The following is a 16,229-nucleotide window of genomic DNA, read 5'->3' as shown; positions in this document are numbered from 1 at the left end:
CATATCCGGATATTTCTTTATGCATGCTGCAGCGTGCTAAGTGATTGACACAGCCACTTATAGAAGCTCTCCTTCTGCTCAGTCAATATTCAGTACTATCTACGCCTGTAGACCAAGAAAAGCCACAGTCATGCATATGCTAACATCTATCAGGACATCAAATGGGAAGATCGAGATCATCGATCAACTGCTCTTGCCACACACAACAAAGTACGTGGAAATCACCTCTATCGAACAGGCCTATGATGCCATCAAAGACATGAAGGTCAGAAAGAAAAAAATACATATCCACTCCGCGGTTTCTGATGAATAATAGATTCGTGGTGCTCCGGCCATCGCATCGTTGGCATCGCTAGCTTTTGCTGCTTACATTCAAACCGGTCTCGATAGTGCTCAACCACCAGCCTTCCTCCTGTCACCCGAATCACTTTCCGCACAGGTGATCCAGAAACTCGACTATCTCTCCGGCGCACGTCCGACTGCCGTTAATTTAGGCGCAGCAATTCGCCGCCTGAAGGCTGTCCTTCAGTCTTCTATAGATGCTGGAAAGTCTGTCCCACTGATCGCAGCAGACTTGATCAGCGAAGGAAAACTTATAGCCGATGAAGATTTCGACCGCAATAAAAGAATGGCAGAGCATGGCGGTGAATGGCTTGCAGAACTTGAAAGGGGATCTGGAGGCAGTGGTCAAGGACTTAATGTCCTCACCGTGTGCAACACAGGATCCCTTGCGACATCGGTATGGCATCTCTTAGCTAATGTATCCATTTTTGACAGTGATAAATGTGTCACAGGGCTACGGTACAGCTCTGGGCCTGATTACCTATCTTCACGAGCAAAAGAAGCTAGGTAAAGCATACTATACCCAAACCGCACCGTACCACCAAGGGTCCCGGTGAGCCGCCGATCGGTCGTTGTATCGCCAAGCTTTTGCTAATACCTCATACCTCACAGCCTCACAGCACTAGAGCTCAAGACAATGCAGGTCCCCTCAGTAATGATCTGTGACACAATGGTTGGTTCTTTATTTCAACACCATAAGATCCATGCCGTCGGTAAGAACCATTTGAGTTCAGCGTTTCTTTCGATCATCTGATCCTTCCCCTTCATAGCGGTTGGTGCCGACCGAATAGCGAGGAATGGTGACACTGCGAACAAAGTACGTCATACTTGTTAACCAAACTCAGAGTCATCAGAGGATATTATTACCCGTGCAGATCGGGACTTATAATGCGGCCGTACTTGCGGCGCGGCATAAGATCCCATTTATTGTTGTTGCCTCAATTAGCACTGTCGATCTCGATACCCCGGACGGTTCAAGCATTCCGATCGAGCATCGCAAGCCGCTCGAAGCTTGCCTCGTGCGCGGGGCTGTTCATCCCTTTGAATTTGATGTCGAAGGAAAGGTTAGGCAGGAAACTGTCATGATTACCCCGAGCGGCCTCGAAGGGATATACAATCCGAGCTTTGATGTTACCCCAGCTGAATTAATCACCGCGATTGTCACAGAGAAGGGCGTCGCAACTAGGAAAGAGGGCGAGACTAGTTTCGATCTAAGTGGAGTTGTATGATCTTACGAGATACCGACTAGAAGTAAAATGTACTTGTACCCACGCGACGGATCAAAACTTCAGCTAGTGGAAACTAGCTAGTGCTAATTGTTTCTGAGATACTCCAAATCGGTGTTACGGTCTTTATTCAAAGTGATATCTAGAAATCAAGGCTAATCGTCAATTTCTCTAGTTGAGCTGTTTTAAGAAATGGGCAGTACCGTACTAAACCCCTCCGGACTCGGTTTTCAAGTGTCCGATGGAACAACTGTTGGTTGACGAAAAATATTTTATTTTCCCCTGCGTCGCAAGTCAATCTAGCTCATTAAGTGTCACTGACAGTCGTCCCGCTGGGTGGCCCGGGGTAGGCCAAGTAAGTACTACAACATGATTTCAACCCTTTGCCTGAGCATCGTGGGTCAGACTGGGATCATGGACCATCTGTTCACCTTACCCATGGCACAACTTTGAAAGCAGTAAATTTACGTGCCGTAAATATTCCTTGATTTACCGCGGGGATTGGATGACGAGCTCTGATCTGGCTTATTCGACTAGGGTATAGTCCAATTCTACTAGTAATCGAATCATGTGTCCGACACAGATGGGACTTACTTCTCGAGAGTAATGACTGCGGTGCTCGATAACGTGTGATCGGCGGAAGTCCATAAAGAGACTCAGAGAACGTTAGTGCGACCACCGCACATGACAACAAGGTAGCAGTAGTAGTACATGGATGATATACTTTACAAATGATGACCAGACGAACATGACTAATAATAGCCACGACAGTAGAAATGGTTGTAAACCGAATAAGGCAGGTGCTGTAATTAGAGAATCACATGCAAAGAGTGTTGTCCGGTAGTCCATGCTTGTCCCACTGCCCCTCCTTACTCGCAACTCATCATGATCGACTATCTTCTAGGCAGGCCAAGTCCATCTTGGAAACGCACTCAGGTAGTGACAACTATAATCTGGCGCATCCCTTTGCTTATCAGTGAATACAAGGTCTTTCTTGTCATCATCTTCTGGATTTGGCGGTTGGTGTACGGTAGCCCTAATGCTCCACGGTTTCTGTGGCTCAGAAGAGCCAATAGGCGTCTGCGTGAGTGGGACATATACATGTTTATAGTCTCCAATTACATACTGCCTTTAGAACGTTTCTCGCCTTGGCAAATCATCGTTAGTACACTTACTGCGGTGTATGCTGCTCGAAATTTGGACAAGATTACTGGTTTTGGAGGTAAGTCTATCAGCCGTTGATTTATCTCATCTGAGCTTGAAATCTCGCAGCGCCGGAACCTCTAGCTCGTTTGGTGAGTCCCTGGCCTTTGTTGGTGTCTGACACTGTCATAACCGTTGTAATGCAGTACTCGCCCTCATACTACCGTGCCACATGGATTGCGATTGGACTTGATGCTGGATTTGCTACTGCTATGTCCATACGCCCTAAATGGCTTAAAGACTTCTGCTCTATCTTATTCTCCATCTATTATATCATCTACGCTAATGAAGCTGACGAAAAGGTACTTCTTGTGCATGCCACTAATGTCAATACTATTCACAGAACACGTCCGTAGATCCGTAGGCACAGAGCTGTTCCGACTGTCGAGATGCTCAGAACTACCTGGGAGAAGACTACTAACCCATATGTAAGATATCCTCGTATTGATTTGAGGCTCGTCTAAAAACGTTTCTAGCTCCGTTTAATTGCGCTGACGCCGCAAATGTCTCTGTGCAAGAAATTTCTACTGCCAAGGCCTATCACGTCGACATACGACCGTCCTTTAAAGGTGCATGTGTACTTTGCGCCACCTGCTGTTCAGCTTCAGCAAGCCACGGATCTCATACTTGATTTCCCGGGTGGTGGGTTTGTCGCAATGACCCCAGAACATCATGATGAGCGACTGCGCTCCTGGGCGCTACGCACAGGCAAACCAGTCCTCTCCGTCGAGTACGGCAAGGCACCGGAATGTAATGTCAACATAATGTGCCTGTTCTCACCTCACTAACGTATTCTAGATCCATATCCTTTCGCGATTGATGAATGCTTCGATGTCTATCGGGTCATTTCTATGTCCGCTGGACGATGCATAGACATGTCTGGTAAGAAGCTTAACATCATATTAACGGGAGACTCTGCGTACGTCGATTCATGTGTAGTTGCATACCGCTGATTCAGGGTCATTCAGCGGTGCAACACTTGTGGTGGGCGTGATGACCAAGATTTTACAACACAATGCCGCGCTCCCCGCTTCTACAGCTCCTCTTCCCGCGCCTGTCGCACTCGTGCTGAGCTATGCAGCGCTCGACTTCAATTTTACCTCGTGGATGTCTCCTGAGAACCTCCAGGTCCTGCGCTCCGAGCAATCCTCGGGTAATCTTCCGGGCATACATGAGTTAGCATCGCAGAAAGACCACTTGCAACACGTCAGCCCGTTGAGTATGGTGGGAGACCGCAAACATGGGTCCGGACGCCGGAAATTACATAGACGCAGGAGCTGGAAAGATGCGCTATTGGATTTTACAGGGGTAGACGCTGATGCTGTCAGGTCGAAGCCGGTGCCAGCTCGGCACCACTCTACCTTGGGAATGAAGAAAAAAAGCTCCGTGGTATCGTTTGGAACGCGTGCTGGGAGAGATAGCGCGCGAAGTAATCCATTGCGACATGACGATAGTGGTTTTTGGGCGGGTTCTGAAAGCGACGAGGACGAGCCTGTGAGAGAGGAGGACCGGGCACTTGAGGATCGTGTGCGTTATGTGTACCCTGAATGCGTCAGCAGCGGCGACGGTGCACACTTGCATCAGAGGCTCGAGAAACAGCAGGAAAAACTCTCTGCAGCTGTAGCGGAGGCTGATAGTAAAGCGTCATCTACCAAAGGCGAAGACAAGAAACGGGAACTGATTGGCACCCGATTGACGATGACTAGCCGCACAGGGTATTTCCAGGATAGAATTATACCTCCCAGTATGGTAAGTTTGATTAGTGTTCAAATCCCATTGGGTATTTATTAAACTCCACAGATGCGGGCGATGGCCATCCTCTATATTGGTCCCCACCATAATCCGGATTTTGCCACTGATTACTTTATCTCGCCCATCCTCACGCCCGCGAAACTTCTAGCGCAATTCCCCCCACTTCTAATGCAATGTGGTGAAAAGGATCCATTTGTGGACGATACCGTCATTTTTGCAGGGCGTGTCCGGGAGGCCAAACGTGCGCGTAAGATTGAATTGGAGCTTGCACTTTCTGGGAAGAGTGCTCGATTTGGGGAAACGCTCCAAATGAGCTCCGCGCACCTGGAGAGCAGCGAGGATTTGGAGAGGTTGAGGAAAGAGAGGGAGCAACTTGCGAAAGAGACGGAGGACGACTGGGTGCAGATGGTGTTGTTCTCTGATTGGAGCCACGGGTACCTTCAGATGATGTCCCTGATGAGTGAGGCACGGGCTGTGGTGGAAGATTTGGCGGACTGGATGGAGGATGCGTTTGTGAGATACGGCGGTAAAGAGAAGGGCAGCCCATGCGGCAGGGTTGAGGTCAAGCCTGTTGATAATGGTGGAACAAAGAAGATCCGGTCACGGAGAAACTCGCCGCAATCATCGTCTGGTACTTCGAAACGGGTGAATGGGGACGTACACGCCGATGGTAGCCCTAGCCCGTTTACATCTGAAACGGAGACGGACGACTCGGGTATCACGTTTGTGGCTCGAAAGCGGCTTACTATGACGCAGGGAAGCTCTGTTGGATCGACGCCTCTGATGAACTCACGAAGGGGATCTGGTGAGCTTGTTGAGAGTGTGTTGGAAGCGCAGAAGTTTGGGCAGTTGCGTCGTGGGGATGTTGACACAGCGAGTAGTACGACGCCTCAGAGCGGTACGCCTCGTGGAGGGAACGGGAAGATAGGGCAACGGATCACGGAGAGTGAGTTATTGAGACGGAGGAGGTTATTGGATGCACATATCTTTGAAGGACCACATAGTTTGAGATTATAATAATTGCTGTGCACGGGTAGAAATGGGAACCGGGGCGTGGGACACAGCCACCCTTGAATTGCTTCAAGATCTTTGTCAATCCGGTACGTACGTAGGTGGGTTGCACTGGTTTTTTGTTTAGTTCTAATCTTAAATCACTGAGGCTGTGTCATCTTCCTTCAAATAGCGCCAGGAGAGCGCTCCAGATTCAGTCATCCGCTTCCCCACCCGTTGTCCTGAAAAGTCTCAGCATCCGCTTCTGTTCAGAACCTTCCGTTGATCTTAAGTACAACCTTTCAAATCAAAGAAGCCCTCTATTCCCTCGCCTAAATAATAAAAAGGTCCTATCAATCATGAACCTGGATTCGACACGGGTTCACTGGTCGACATCTCCCACATCTCAACAAGAATTTCAAGCTTATAACAATCACCAGTTTATTTCAACTGAACCCACAAACATGTCTCAGCAACAGCAATCCTTTCCTCCAGGCGCAGGTCCGAATGACGCTCCTCAAGACCAATATCCTCCAGGTCACGCGTACAGGAGGAGTCAGTCAAACTCTCCGTTCCGACACACCACACATCCATCACCGTATCCACAACCAAACATTCCACCAATTCAACCTCAACCGGAGCTAAAACAGGAGTCATACTACACCCCAACCTCCGCAGAGTTATACACTCATGCTCAGGTCCTCGCATCCGGTGCAGCAGAGGGGTCTGCTTCCGCCCATTACACTTCCCAAACCGCTATAACTCGTCTCCCCCCTATTCTACAAGTAGAGAAGAAGCAGGTCACCACATCCGCAACACAGGCTGCAAGTGCAAGTAGGCGAAGAAATGAAGCTCATTTCGCCTGTCCGGTCCCGGGTTGTGGGAGCACATTTACGCGTCGATTCAATCTTAGAGGTGCACAATTACATCAATATTCTCTCTGCATTCTCTAACCAATTCACTAGGTCATCTTCGATCTCACACCGAGGAACGTCCATATGTGTGCGAGTACCCCGATTGTAAGAAAGGCTTTGCAAGACAGCATGACTGCAAGTGAGTCTTACTCCATCACAATACTCTTCGATCATACGTTTGTCTTCGGCCGACCGTTGTTCCTTATCGCGTCACCGATCCTCTCCACATTACTGACTCACCTATGACATGCTCACGTCATGATCTACACAGGCGACATCAAGCACTACACGCCACGCGCTCCCAATCCAACATCTGTCAGGGCTGCAAAAAGACCTTCAGTCGCCTGGATGCCCTAAACGTAACTTCTCTATATCGTTACCAACTCACATTAGCTAACGTCCATCCCCCTTCTGCTTTCATCCAGCGACATCGTAAGTCACTATTCCCGTCGTTATTGACACTCGAGTGCTTACCACTCCGCGGTATAGTTCGTTCCGAGGGTGGTTCTGAATGCAGACAGATTGTAGAAGCTCAGCAGCAGGCTGCAGCACATGCTCAAGCGATCACACAATCTCAGGGTCCTCCACTACCCGACCACCCTCCCGGCAATCAACCAGGACCTAGCTCAAGCACTGCCAGTTAGAGTTAGTGGTTGAGACCCATGGACAGTTGGACTCCCAGAACGCTTTTAGATATTTCTCTTTCATGTTTTCATGATTCCTCTTTACACTCAGGATGTAAGATTACCTGAGCTATAGGCTCATCATCATTCATTCCCACTGATGTATACACTCTTGTATCGATTCCTTGGGCTTACAGTTAATATACTTTGCTCTTAATGTTACCCCCAATCATTATTGCCACGATCCGTGAGAACTTGGAGAAACACGTGAGAAGTGCACCCTCGGCTATCATAGGGTGTCGCTGCATGACTTGGTACTCATCCAACACTTCTCTTCCTCTCCCATCACAATGTCCCTTGCAATGCTCGTCGGTGGGGCTGAGTGCGGCCCATCGAACCCACTGCAGAGCCTGTCCAAAAGGTTCGACCAAGACCGCGGAGTGCAGCAGGTGCGTGCGGGGTTATGGGAAGTCCTAGGGTCACCAACCATTCTACCCCACTGCAGGATCTCATCGGTGGCACGCGTGCAAGTTCATCTCGAGAGGTAATAATAAAACCTCCTAATCAAACAAAACCCCGATAACATCACACGCAGGTTTTCCGCACCCAACAAGCTACTTCACCTGAACTACAACAGCATGCGGAACGTTTCTTTAATTCGACGCATGCGCCCCCGGCCCAGCTTGTAGTCCCTCAGCCTTTCAATCTGGCTGGATTTCATGATGCTCTTCCGCAAGTTCAAGCATCCATTCAATCACCGCAGACCCAGAACCCATTTCCCTCGGGCTGGGCGAGTGATTTTTTGGTACACCAGGTGCAGACGCCTGCATCTGCGATCAATCATATCGAGTCTCAGCAGGATCGAATGCAGAGTCCTATTTCTGTGCCTATAACTCCGGGACTGCAAGGTGCGTGCTTATGGTGGGTACAGTGAATATGTGGTACATGCGGAGTTCAAGTGCTAGGTAGTATGCCCTGGAACGCCTCGCATGTGGGCTACAGAATGAGTCCTATGTCGGGCATGATGGCCGCAATGCCGATGCCGATGCAAAGATCTGCTTTGCAGACTGATCGTGCGTTTATAGTTTGATCAAATGCAATCAAACGCTCATACATTGTCTGAAGAGATGTCATGGGACAAAGAGTTTCAGTCTCAAGAAACGATGTTGAATGCGCATATTGCCCCAGTTGCAGAATCTGTTCACACCGCATCAAAGCCTACACCGAAAGACGATATGGCACAATTAGCAGCACGCGTCATTGATGCTGTTCAGGGCGAACAAAATCCCAAATTCCACCAGAGTCAATTCATGAGCCTCATGCGTCAGTTTCGGGACGGCGAAGTCATCGTTGAAGAAGACAAGATCGTTCCGAGTGAAAGCAGCACTGCTGCTCGTGTAGACGTCAAGGGAAAGGGGCGTGCAGTTGATATTCCTGTGCGAGAAGTTCAGGAACCTGTCCTTGTCCACTCAGTACCAGCGAGTTCCATCCAGGGTTTTCAAGGTTCCTTCGAATTAAGCGAGGCGTATCACCGTCAACGTGACAAAAACAATAGCGCAAACGATGCGTATTTTCAACAAGAAAACGAGGAGTTCTCAGATTACTGGGATGCTCATTATACAGGACCTGTGCCTCGCACTATATCCGCGGGCGAGCAAGGTTCATGGCATGAACTGCAACGCGATTGGGATGCCTTTGAAGCTACCTCCACGGGAATTAAAGCGTTGGCAAATTACCAATTTCAGGAGAATAATCCTTATCTCCTGGGCGACTCATCAAGGACGCACCATCATGGAATGCACGTGAGTGACGTCCAACGTGCCTATGATGTCAGTCACAAGACGTTTTTGTTTTTCACATGTATGCTGACTGCGCTCCATCCCAAATAGAGCGTGCTCGAACTAGAGGCGGCTGTCCAGCGCGATGGAAACAATGCTGCAGCATGGTATGAGCTTGGCGTCAAACATCAAGAAAGCGAACGTGAAAAGAAGGCTATCCAGGCCCTGGAACGTTCTGTTGAGCTTGATCCGACGCACCTGGGTGCTTGGCTTGCCCTTTCGGTATCTTACACCAATGAAAACAATCGCATGGGCGTTCACAAGGCAATCAAAGAATGGGCGATTCGCAATCCCAACTACACGCATATGGCTCAGAACGCCACTTTGACATCGGCTATTAATGTATCCTCTCCTGGCAATTTTGAGGCGTTGATAGAATGTCTTATCAGTATGGCACGTAACGCTGATGAGGTGGGAGGTGTGGATGCGGATGTACAAGTGGCACTTGCTGTGCTACTAAACACGACAGATGTACGTGCTTGTGATCTCGGGTCGTCTCCATCTGTTTCCGAGAGTGATGGGCTGATTACCAATTTCTCCACTAGGAATATGCCAAGGCGCAAGATTGCTTCCTGACGGCCTTGGCTGTTCGCCCAAATGTGAGTGTTTCAAAATTGAGTTCATGGGCGCGAGACTGAAGCAAATTATTGCCAGGACTGGCTTCTGTATAATAGAGTGGGTGCCACGATGGCAAACAATGGGCAGGCTGAGGAAGCACTTCAGTTCTACTATCGGGCACTGGATCTAAACCCTGCATATATACGAGCGAGGTATCGTGACCCTTTCCTCATAGTTGGTTGTCGTGGATGCTGAGTGAAACACGTCATATGATAGGTTCAACCTGGGGATTTCTTGCATTAATCTTCGGGTGGGTCTTTCTTATTCCGATAAGCTGTGATGCTGTGCTGTTGTTGACGTTGGTTTGACAGCGATACGAGGAGGCACAGTCACACATTCTCGATGCGTTAGTTTTGCAAGATAGTGATGGTGTGGCGGACGATGGTGGCATGAACGACAAGCGTGGTGTAACAAACTCCACACTATGGGAGAGCCTCAAGACGACGTGTTTACACCTTCATAGGCCTGACCTTGCAGCGTTATGTGATAAGAGAGACTTGGATGGTATGTTTTGGGACATCTTTTGATGTTTCTGATAAGGGGCTGATGACAGCTGATGTACAGGATTCAGGAATGCGTTTGAAAGCGGGCCTTGACAAGCGGATCCGTGAAATCCCCGACAATCCGTGCTGTAATGTCTGATTTCGTACTTGGATTTTACTGCGTCTAGCACCGCTTCATCTGTATTTTACCTCGCATTTGTATCGCTAGAACCTATGAGACTATCAGCTCGGAGTAGTTCTTGGGCCAGTAGCGTTTGATTCAAACCTGTACTCGGACCAGGAATACCTGCGCTCCCACGAATACCTGTGCTCGGGGCAGGTATACCGAGCCGTCTATTCCTCTCAGCCACCAATAGCTGGAACCACGGCAAGGTTTCTGGATCGTTTGGCTGGATTGGATGCTCAGCCACTTTTTTCATTGCGAGGAGGGTCTTTTGCTTGGCCTCAAAGCGAGACTTTTGGTCTGCGACGAGGTCTCGAATTTCTTGGACGTCGGCGTCTGACATTGGAATCATGGTAGGCGTGCGTCTGATCATGGTGTAGTCGATAGAAATCACAGGCTGGATGATCTGTATAATACAAGCGCAAGCGCTAGTTTGACGACGTAAACAATGATGAGCGGTGATAATGAGGTACCAAATAAGCGCCCTTGCTGACAACAAGCTGAGACGTGTTCACAACTGTTTGGTTATTAAACCCGACACGCGAAACGGAACGCAACAGCTGAGCCGCAGCAGAAAAAACCTTGAACAAATACTGTACCCACAGACCATACTTTGAACTTTCAACCAACCACCATCCACTAAACAGTCATGGAAGCCGTTCTTCGTGTCACCGACGCCCTCAAGTCTTTCCGGGTACGTAGTAGTACTCTGTATGAAAGGGAAATTTGACATCTAACGCTCATTCAGGAAACCCGCTTGAGCACCCTCAGAACTCCTGCAGAGTTCTTTGATATCCACCGAATTTCAAGACCTGCAGATTTTAACACGGCAGTATCGGTGCGTTTTCGTGGTTTGTGCATACCCTGAGGACGGATGCTGAGAACCGAACTCGTTAGCGACTCACATATAACACTCGGTATTTCTCGGGGAACTACACTCTCATCGTAGCTGCTCTTGCAGTATATTCCATGTGCGTAGGGTCCCAGCCACGAGCTAGCGTTCAACCCTGAACCCATAGCTGACGTCGTCTCCTAGTATTGCAAGTCCTCTCCTTCTCTTATCCCTCGTCTTTCTTTTTGGAGGCTTTGCTGCCATCAACCGTTTTGGTGCGACTTACTCTATGTCTCTCTCCCCTTGACTCGGTGCTGACGTAGGATTTTATTTAGAGGAAGTCTATGGGCAGTTCGTCACCCAAAAGACCCTGTACACAGGGCTCTTCGTGATCGGCATCCCCCTCCTGTGGTTCTCCTCTCCATTCATGACTTTGTTCTGGCTCATCGGAGCATCCGCGTGTCTCATTCTCACCCACGCATGCTTGATTGAACCAGGAGTGGAAAGCGAATATGCAAATATCGAAGGAGCAGTGTAAAATGTCATGGGGAAAGAGAATGAGGACTGAGTGTGCATGTGGTTGTTGTACTGTTTCGAGATTGGACTGTGTCTTTTGTTTCCCGTGAATCCCAATTCCGGTCGCTCGTTCTTATTCGTTGATACCTCCTCGTCTTCAATGTATAGGCGCGTATTTCCTTTACGTACATAGATTGTACAAATCGGAATGGGATGGTCCGAAAGTCAGTTTCATTGTCTACGTTTAGAATATCAGTACTAGGATAATGATTCTATGATTGCAACGGCAGTGCAAGCGAAATCATGTGCAATATAAGAAGCTCATAATGTAATGTACAGAGTTAAGCCATCCTCTCCAAGGAATGCAGTATCTCGGTACAAATGTAGATAGATAGATAAGCGAATCACAATATCATCCGGGTGGGTCATCGGGTCATAGGAGCGGTAACCACTGGCCTTTTGGACGCCTATAGTTAACGTATTGATGGGAGTCAGGATATCACTTACCGATGACTATGCTGGGAAGATCAAAGATGTCCCTTCGTATCGAGAAACAAAAGGTCGAGGGTATCGGCGCGCCGGAGGGCTTGAGGAGAACGCAGTGCGAGTATACTGATTTGGTCGTATTCTCAAAGGCATGAGAGGCGAAGTTTTCCCAGTATTCGACGACGGATTGGTTTTCGAAAAGCTGGCACCGCATCAACGTGATTTCAAGAAAGAGACCAAGTATACGAACTTCGTATATGTACTTGCGCTTTCCAACGAGATCTTCCAGACGCCACTCAGTGAGCATGCAAAACTCGGGTGCGACGAGACAGATTTCGCCGGTTCGCCTCCAGACCACCGTTGGTGTCCCACTGTACGAGATAAGCTTTTCGAGTTCCTACATGGGAAGTCAAGACCAGTATTATGTGAGAACGAAGTAATATACGTACGAGTAGTGATCTTTGGAAACATTTCTCGACGAATACTTCGTCCTCATCCGTCATGGGCATTTGCAGAGCAATAAGTGATGGTCGAAAGATGGCGAGTGCTCGAACAATGCGTAATATGTCATTCTTTTCAAAACTGAACGGTCCAGGGTTCCAGGGGCAATCCAACCCAAGATAATATTAGGATTTGACCACACAGGCCAGGAGCTCTCGACTTCTCAGCACACAGATTATACGCACCGACTCGGGAGATGCTTCATGAGGAAGTGGTAACCTTCGGTATAATCATAAGGCGTTGTTACGTTGATGGCCTGAATGGGAAGATGAGCCAGATACAGCATGAGAAAGTAGACACGAACAGAATGATGATCACCGCTTTGGATCGTAGGTGATGGTGACGTCCGCGAAGAAGACTCGTAGGAGTGAGAACGAGTATCCCTCGATGGCGTGCGTATTACACTTGAGGAACCGAGACTGACGACACCACGCGAATAGTGTGGAGCAAGCTGATACGGAGCTGATAATTGCGGCTGTGGCTGAGCGTAGGAGTATTGGAGCGCTGGTGACGATGTTCGACATAGTGGCGCGGGATAGCTTGAAAGGAAGGTTGGCGACGGTTGAGAGGCAGACAAACTATCCGGCTGCGGCATTGATAACTGAGGCGGATCTCCGAACGGGGAGCCAAAATTGCTTGGCGCTCCCTGAATGTACTGGGGTTGCGCGTGAAGTGGCTCAGGAGACCACGCCGAATTTGGGAGTGGCTGAGAAACCTGTTGCTGTTGCTGCTGCTGTGACGGAGATGGTGCTGTACCGGATTCTGGAGGACTTGGATTACCCAGGATCGCAGAAAGTATGGAGTACTCTAAGTTAGCGGCCTCGGAGCCGAACGTGAAATTGGGATCGAACGACACATTAAAGAGTGGATCGTGCGATTGGAAGGTGTCAGCTACATGCAGTGTCAGAATATCACACGACTAGACAAAAGAGCCAAGACGTGTTACATGTCGGTTGGAGCGCGGGTGCAGGCTCTGAACTCGATTCAGGAACTCTGCCCTTTTTCTTGAGTTGTTCTGTCATAGGCACGTGATCAAAATTAACCGGGCAAGCGGAGATGCAGAGAAGCACGCACGAAGTTCGTCATCGTCGAGAAGATACTTGGCTTTCTTGCGATGGCCTTCTGTACATGTAGAAGCAATTCCACGCTTGACGCAACGTTGACAAGGACGAGCTATTAGAGGAAATATGAAGTTGACATGTGCGAGATCCGGGAAACAAACAGGTGACCTACAATCATCACATGTTAAATGCGCTTTCTGACAGTGCGCGCAGGCACGATTCGCTTTCTTTTTCTTGGGACCGTCCCTGCTCTTGCGAGGAGCTTCGGTGTCTTCATCGCGTCTGCGTTTCTTCAAGGCGACTTTGTCTTTTTGTGTGCGGTAATGAGAAGGGCCTGCCTGCGGTTCTGGAGTGACCATCTGGGAAGGATTCACGTATGCACTAGATGGTGAAGGAGCAGCAGTAGTCACAGGGGATGGGTCGACCAAAGTAGACATTTCTGAGGATGTAGCAGTGAGGATGGAATCTGCTCCCATGAGAGTTGTTATGAAGACATATAATGATCAACAAGGTAGATGTTTAAAGACTTGTAAGAAGTAAAAGGAAGAAGGATTATGACTGTCGGTTGCAAGCAAGGGAAACTTTGACGTCGGCCGTAAACCGATGAGCAACTGATATCCTTCCTTTTACATCATTTCCAATTATTGCCAAGTACATATAATATATTTTTTTACTATTTTGATTACATAATAAATCAAACAGCCGTAAACCGGTCGGCATTGCCGATCACGGACCGGAAACGCCGGACTAACATGAGGCAAAAATTCTATAGGTCTGTTCTAACTTGAACAAAGTTAGAATGCGTACTAGTGACAGTGTGAAACACCTGTTCGCTAGGCTGGTTTCTTCACTCGGTCGTGCAACTGCCACACGCGAATTCAAATGGATGAAACAAGCTTTGATCCCATCTCATTCTCTCACACTTCCCGCCATGCTCCAGCGCAGGTTAAGTGGAGAACCACTTCAATATATCTTAGGTGTGCAGACTAGTTCATCAATTCCACGTGCTAATCACTCATGCAGATCTCTAGGCACTACGCCATTTGGTCCACTTGACCTGCTGACAAGGCCTCCAACATTAATACCTCGTCCAGAGACAGAACACTGGACTCTTCGCCTTGCGGATATGTTATCGCCGACCCCCCACCGTCCGCTAACCGTCCTCGATCTATGTACTGGCACCGGCTGCATACCTCTTTTATTATGTCATCTCTGGCCACCAGGCAGCACTCGCGCTTATGGTCTAGACATATCTAAAGACGCGATCCGCTTAGCCATGGATAATGCTGCACGTTGCAACATTCCATCATCCCAGCCCTCGTCCCTGACTCCATACAGTCAAAACGTATTCATTCCAGTGCTTGGTGATCTCCGTGATCCAGCCATCTTCAAATACCTGCTGCCGCCATTCGACATTATTACGGCGAATCCTCCTTACATTCCAAAACGAGAGTACGACGAGCTTCCTATATCAGTCAAGGATTACGAAGATCCTGCCGCATTGTTGGGCGACCCCCCAGATTCCGAGGAACAGGATGGCCTCACTTACTATCGTCTCATTTCACAGCTTCTCAGACAAAAAGGGATGTTGCGGGACGGTTCAATCGTGGCATTGGAAGTGGGCCGAGCTCAAGCAGATGCGGTCGAGGGCATTCTCCAGCAGTCAGCAGGCTTGCGAAACACGCAAGTATGGAAAGACCCATGGGATGTCAAACGTGTCGTCCTTGCACGCACTTGAGGATACTCACATACACGTGGCATGTCCTCGAGTGATCGACGCTCTTCTAATCTCCAGATGCGCGTAATAATAGCAATCTTACTCCGTTTCTGCCGTGACTCATGACGTCCGAGATATGAAGTTTCTACCGCTTCCCTCGACAACGACGTGGTTGACCTATGATCGAACTATTGATTTGTTCTCTGAACGGAAACTCTTTTCCGGATATTTCGCGGCGACCACACGTGGCAGCCCACATGCGGGGAATACAGACGGAAATCTCCCACTGCGAAGGGTGAGACGCCATGACAATGACAATGATTGCACGTGGCGCTTATGTGGCAGAGCAACCGACCTTGATTGGCGAGGAGAGCCGATTGCTCGTGGTTGATTTCAAGGTTGTCCGCAATCCAAATACTCAGGAGGTAATGGATTTGATGTTACATTCGCAGAAAGCCGAAGTGTAATTCTATAGTGAGTGATCTCATTGTGAGCAGCTTAATGAAAAGTTTGATCAACCCCATGCAGACCCCTCGCGTTGCATATTTCCGCCGTCTTTATATCTCACCTTATCTCATCGCATTCCCAGGCCCCGGCAAGCGCCACATTGTCGCCTGAAGATGTCTATTTTCTATTAGTTGATGCTGAAATCTGGCCTACTTTTAGCTGTTCTCCTGATTGGTGGTGGTGATATCGATGAAGGTTGAGAGGTTTCTTACGAGAGTGAGTCAGAGTATATGTCAGATGAGTCTTCAAGGAATAATGAATCAATACGCAGTCAACAACGTGTTGTATTCTAGGCTTCAGACCACCGACTTTACGACATTGGTTTGGATCCCCTTGTGATATTTGTGCGACATGAGCGCTGTTGTACTCACCACCGCTTACACCATTTCCTCTTCTAACGCCCCCATTACCGCCATGACAGTAGCGCAAATGGACTT

General features: G+C 48.7%; 8 protein-coding genes across 8 annotated transcripts; 6 read left to right on the top strand and 2 right to left on the bottom strand.

Annotated features, from left to right (window-relative positions):
* Positions 1-130: 130 nt before the first annotated feature.
* Positions 131-1,571, top strand: HD556DRAFT_1430494 (uncharacterized protein; the record flags this gene model as incomplete). The annotated part of the gene is made up of 6 exons (XM_041304909.1): positions 131-265; positions 317-739; positions 795-895; positions 955-1,055; positions 1,113-1,159; positions 1,218-1,571. 6 exons carry the CDS (start codon positions 131-133, stop codon positions 1,569-1,571), a joined length of 1,161 nt encoding a protein of 386 aa, XP_041163930.1.
* A 792-nt stretch (positions 1,572-2,363) lies between these two features.
* Positions 2,364-5,596, top strand: HD556DRAFT_1344321 (Alpha/Beta hydrolase protein). The gene is made up of 10 exons (XM_041302197.1): positions 2,364-2,504; positions 2,556-2,652; positions 2,704-2,790; positions 2,841-2,863; positions 2,918-3,073; positions 3,128-3,199; positions 3,248-3,521; positions 3,570-3,690; positions 3,740-4,520; positions 4,572-5,596. Exons 1-10 carry the CDS (start codon positions 2,454-2,456, stop codon positions 5,538-5,540), a joined length of 2,631 nt encoding a protein of 876 aa, XP_041163929.1. The 5' UTR covers positions 2,364-2,453; the 3' UTR covers positions 5,541-5,596.
* Positions 5,597-7,294, top strand: HD556DRAFT_1344311 (uncharacterized protein). Its single transcript, XM_041302196.1, has 5 exons — positions 5,597-6,428; positions 6,479-6,566; positions 6,699-6,786; positions 6,853-6,859; positions 6,917-7,294. Exons 1-5 carry the CDS (start codon positions 5,873-5,875, stop codon positions 7,069-7,071), a joined length of 894 nt encoding a protein of 297 aa, XP_041163928.1. The 5' UTR covers positions 5,597-5,872; the 3' UTR covers positions 7,072-7,294.
* A 106-nt stretch (positions 7,295-7,400) lies between these two features.
* On the top strand, positions 7,401-10,046 carry HD556DRAFT_1454743 (uncharacterized protein; the record flags this gene model as incomplete). Its single annotated transcript, XM_041308107.1, has 10 exons — positions 7,401-7,499; positions 7,556-7,594; positions 7,646-7,962; positions 8,020-8,123; positions 8,176-8,879; positions 8,940-9,359; positions 9,434-9,487; positions 9,543-9,658; positions 9,723-9,756; positions 9,818-10,046. The coding sequence occupies 10 exons, from the start codon at positions 7,401-7,403 to the stop codon at positions 10,031-10,033; spliced, it is 2,103 nt and encodes a 700-aa protein (XP_041163927.1). The 3' UTR covers positions 10,034-10,046.
* Positions 9,736-10,617, bottom strand: HD556DRAFT_59452 (uncharacterized protein). Its single transcript, XM_041311041.1, has 3 exons — positions 10,275-10,617; positions 10,157-10,220; positions 9,736-10,097 (listed from the first exon to the last, which is right to left on the bottom strand). Exons 1-2 carry the CDS (start codon positions 10,543-10,545, stop codon positions 10,195-10,197), a joined length of 297 nt encoding a protein of 98 aa, XP_041163926.1. The 5' UTR covers positions 10,546-10,617; the 3' UTR covers positions 9,736-10,097; positions 10,157-10,194.
* Positions 10,618-10,663: 46 nt separating this feature from the next.
* HD556DRAFT_1344302 (prenylated rab acceptor PRA1) lies at positions 10,664-11,790 on the top strand. The gene is made up of 5 exons (XM_041302195.1): positions 10,664-10,866; positions 10,921-11,010; positions 11,070-11,143; positions 11,209-11,279; positions 11,340-11,790. The coding sequence occupies exons 1-5, from the start codon at positions 10,822-10,824 to the stop codon at positions 11,540-11,542; spliced, it is 483 nt and encodes a 160-aa protein (XP_041163925.1). The 5' UTR covers positions 10,664-10,821; the 3' UTR covers positions 11,543-11,790.
* HD556DRAFT_1344292 (uncharacterized protein) lies at positions 11,791-14,192 on the bottom strand. Its single transcript, XM_041302194.1, has 9 exons — positions 13,741-14,192; positions 13,582-13,680; positions 13,454-13,522; positions 12,812-13,398; positions 12,693-12,763; positions 12,456-12,588; positions 12,257-12,403; positions 12,028-12,208; positions 11,791-11,976 (listed from the first exon to the last, which is right to left on the bottom strand). Exons 1-9 carry the CDS (start codon positions 14,042-14,044, stop codon positions 11,954-11,956), a joined length of 1,614 nt encoding a protein of 537 aa, XP_041163924.1. The 5' UTR covers positions 14,045-14,192; the 3' UTR covers positions 11,791-11,953.
* A 175-nt stretch (positions 14,193-14,367) lies between these two features.
* Positions 14,368-15,306, top strand: HD556DRAFT_1231235 (S-adenosyl-L-methionine-dependent methyltransferase; the record flags this gene model as incomplete). The annotated part of the gene is made up of 2 exons (XM_041297415.1): positions 14,368-14,545; positions 14,600-15,306. 2 exons carry the CDS (start codon positions 14,368-14,370, stop codon positions 15,304-15,306), a joined length of 885 nt encoding a protein of 294 aa, XP_041163923.1.
* Between the last annotated feature and the right edge of the window lie 923 nt (positions 15,307-16,229).

This window comes from Suillus plorans (assembly GCF_016647745.1).
Source record: "Suillus plorans strain S12 chromosome Unknown HD556scaffold_10, whole genome shotgun sequence".
NCBI lineage: Eukaryota > Fungi > Basidiomycota > Agaricomycetes > Boletales > Suillaceae > Suillus > Suillus plorans.
The sequence above is the reverse complement of the archived record's forward strand: the minus strand, read 5'-3'. Positions and strand labels throughout refer to the sequence as shown.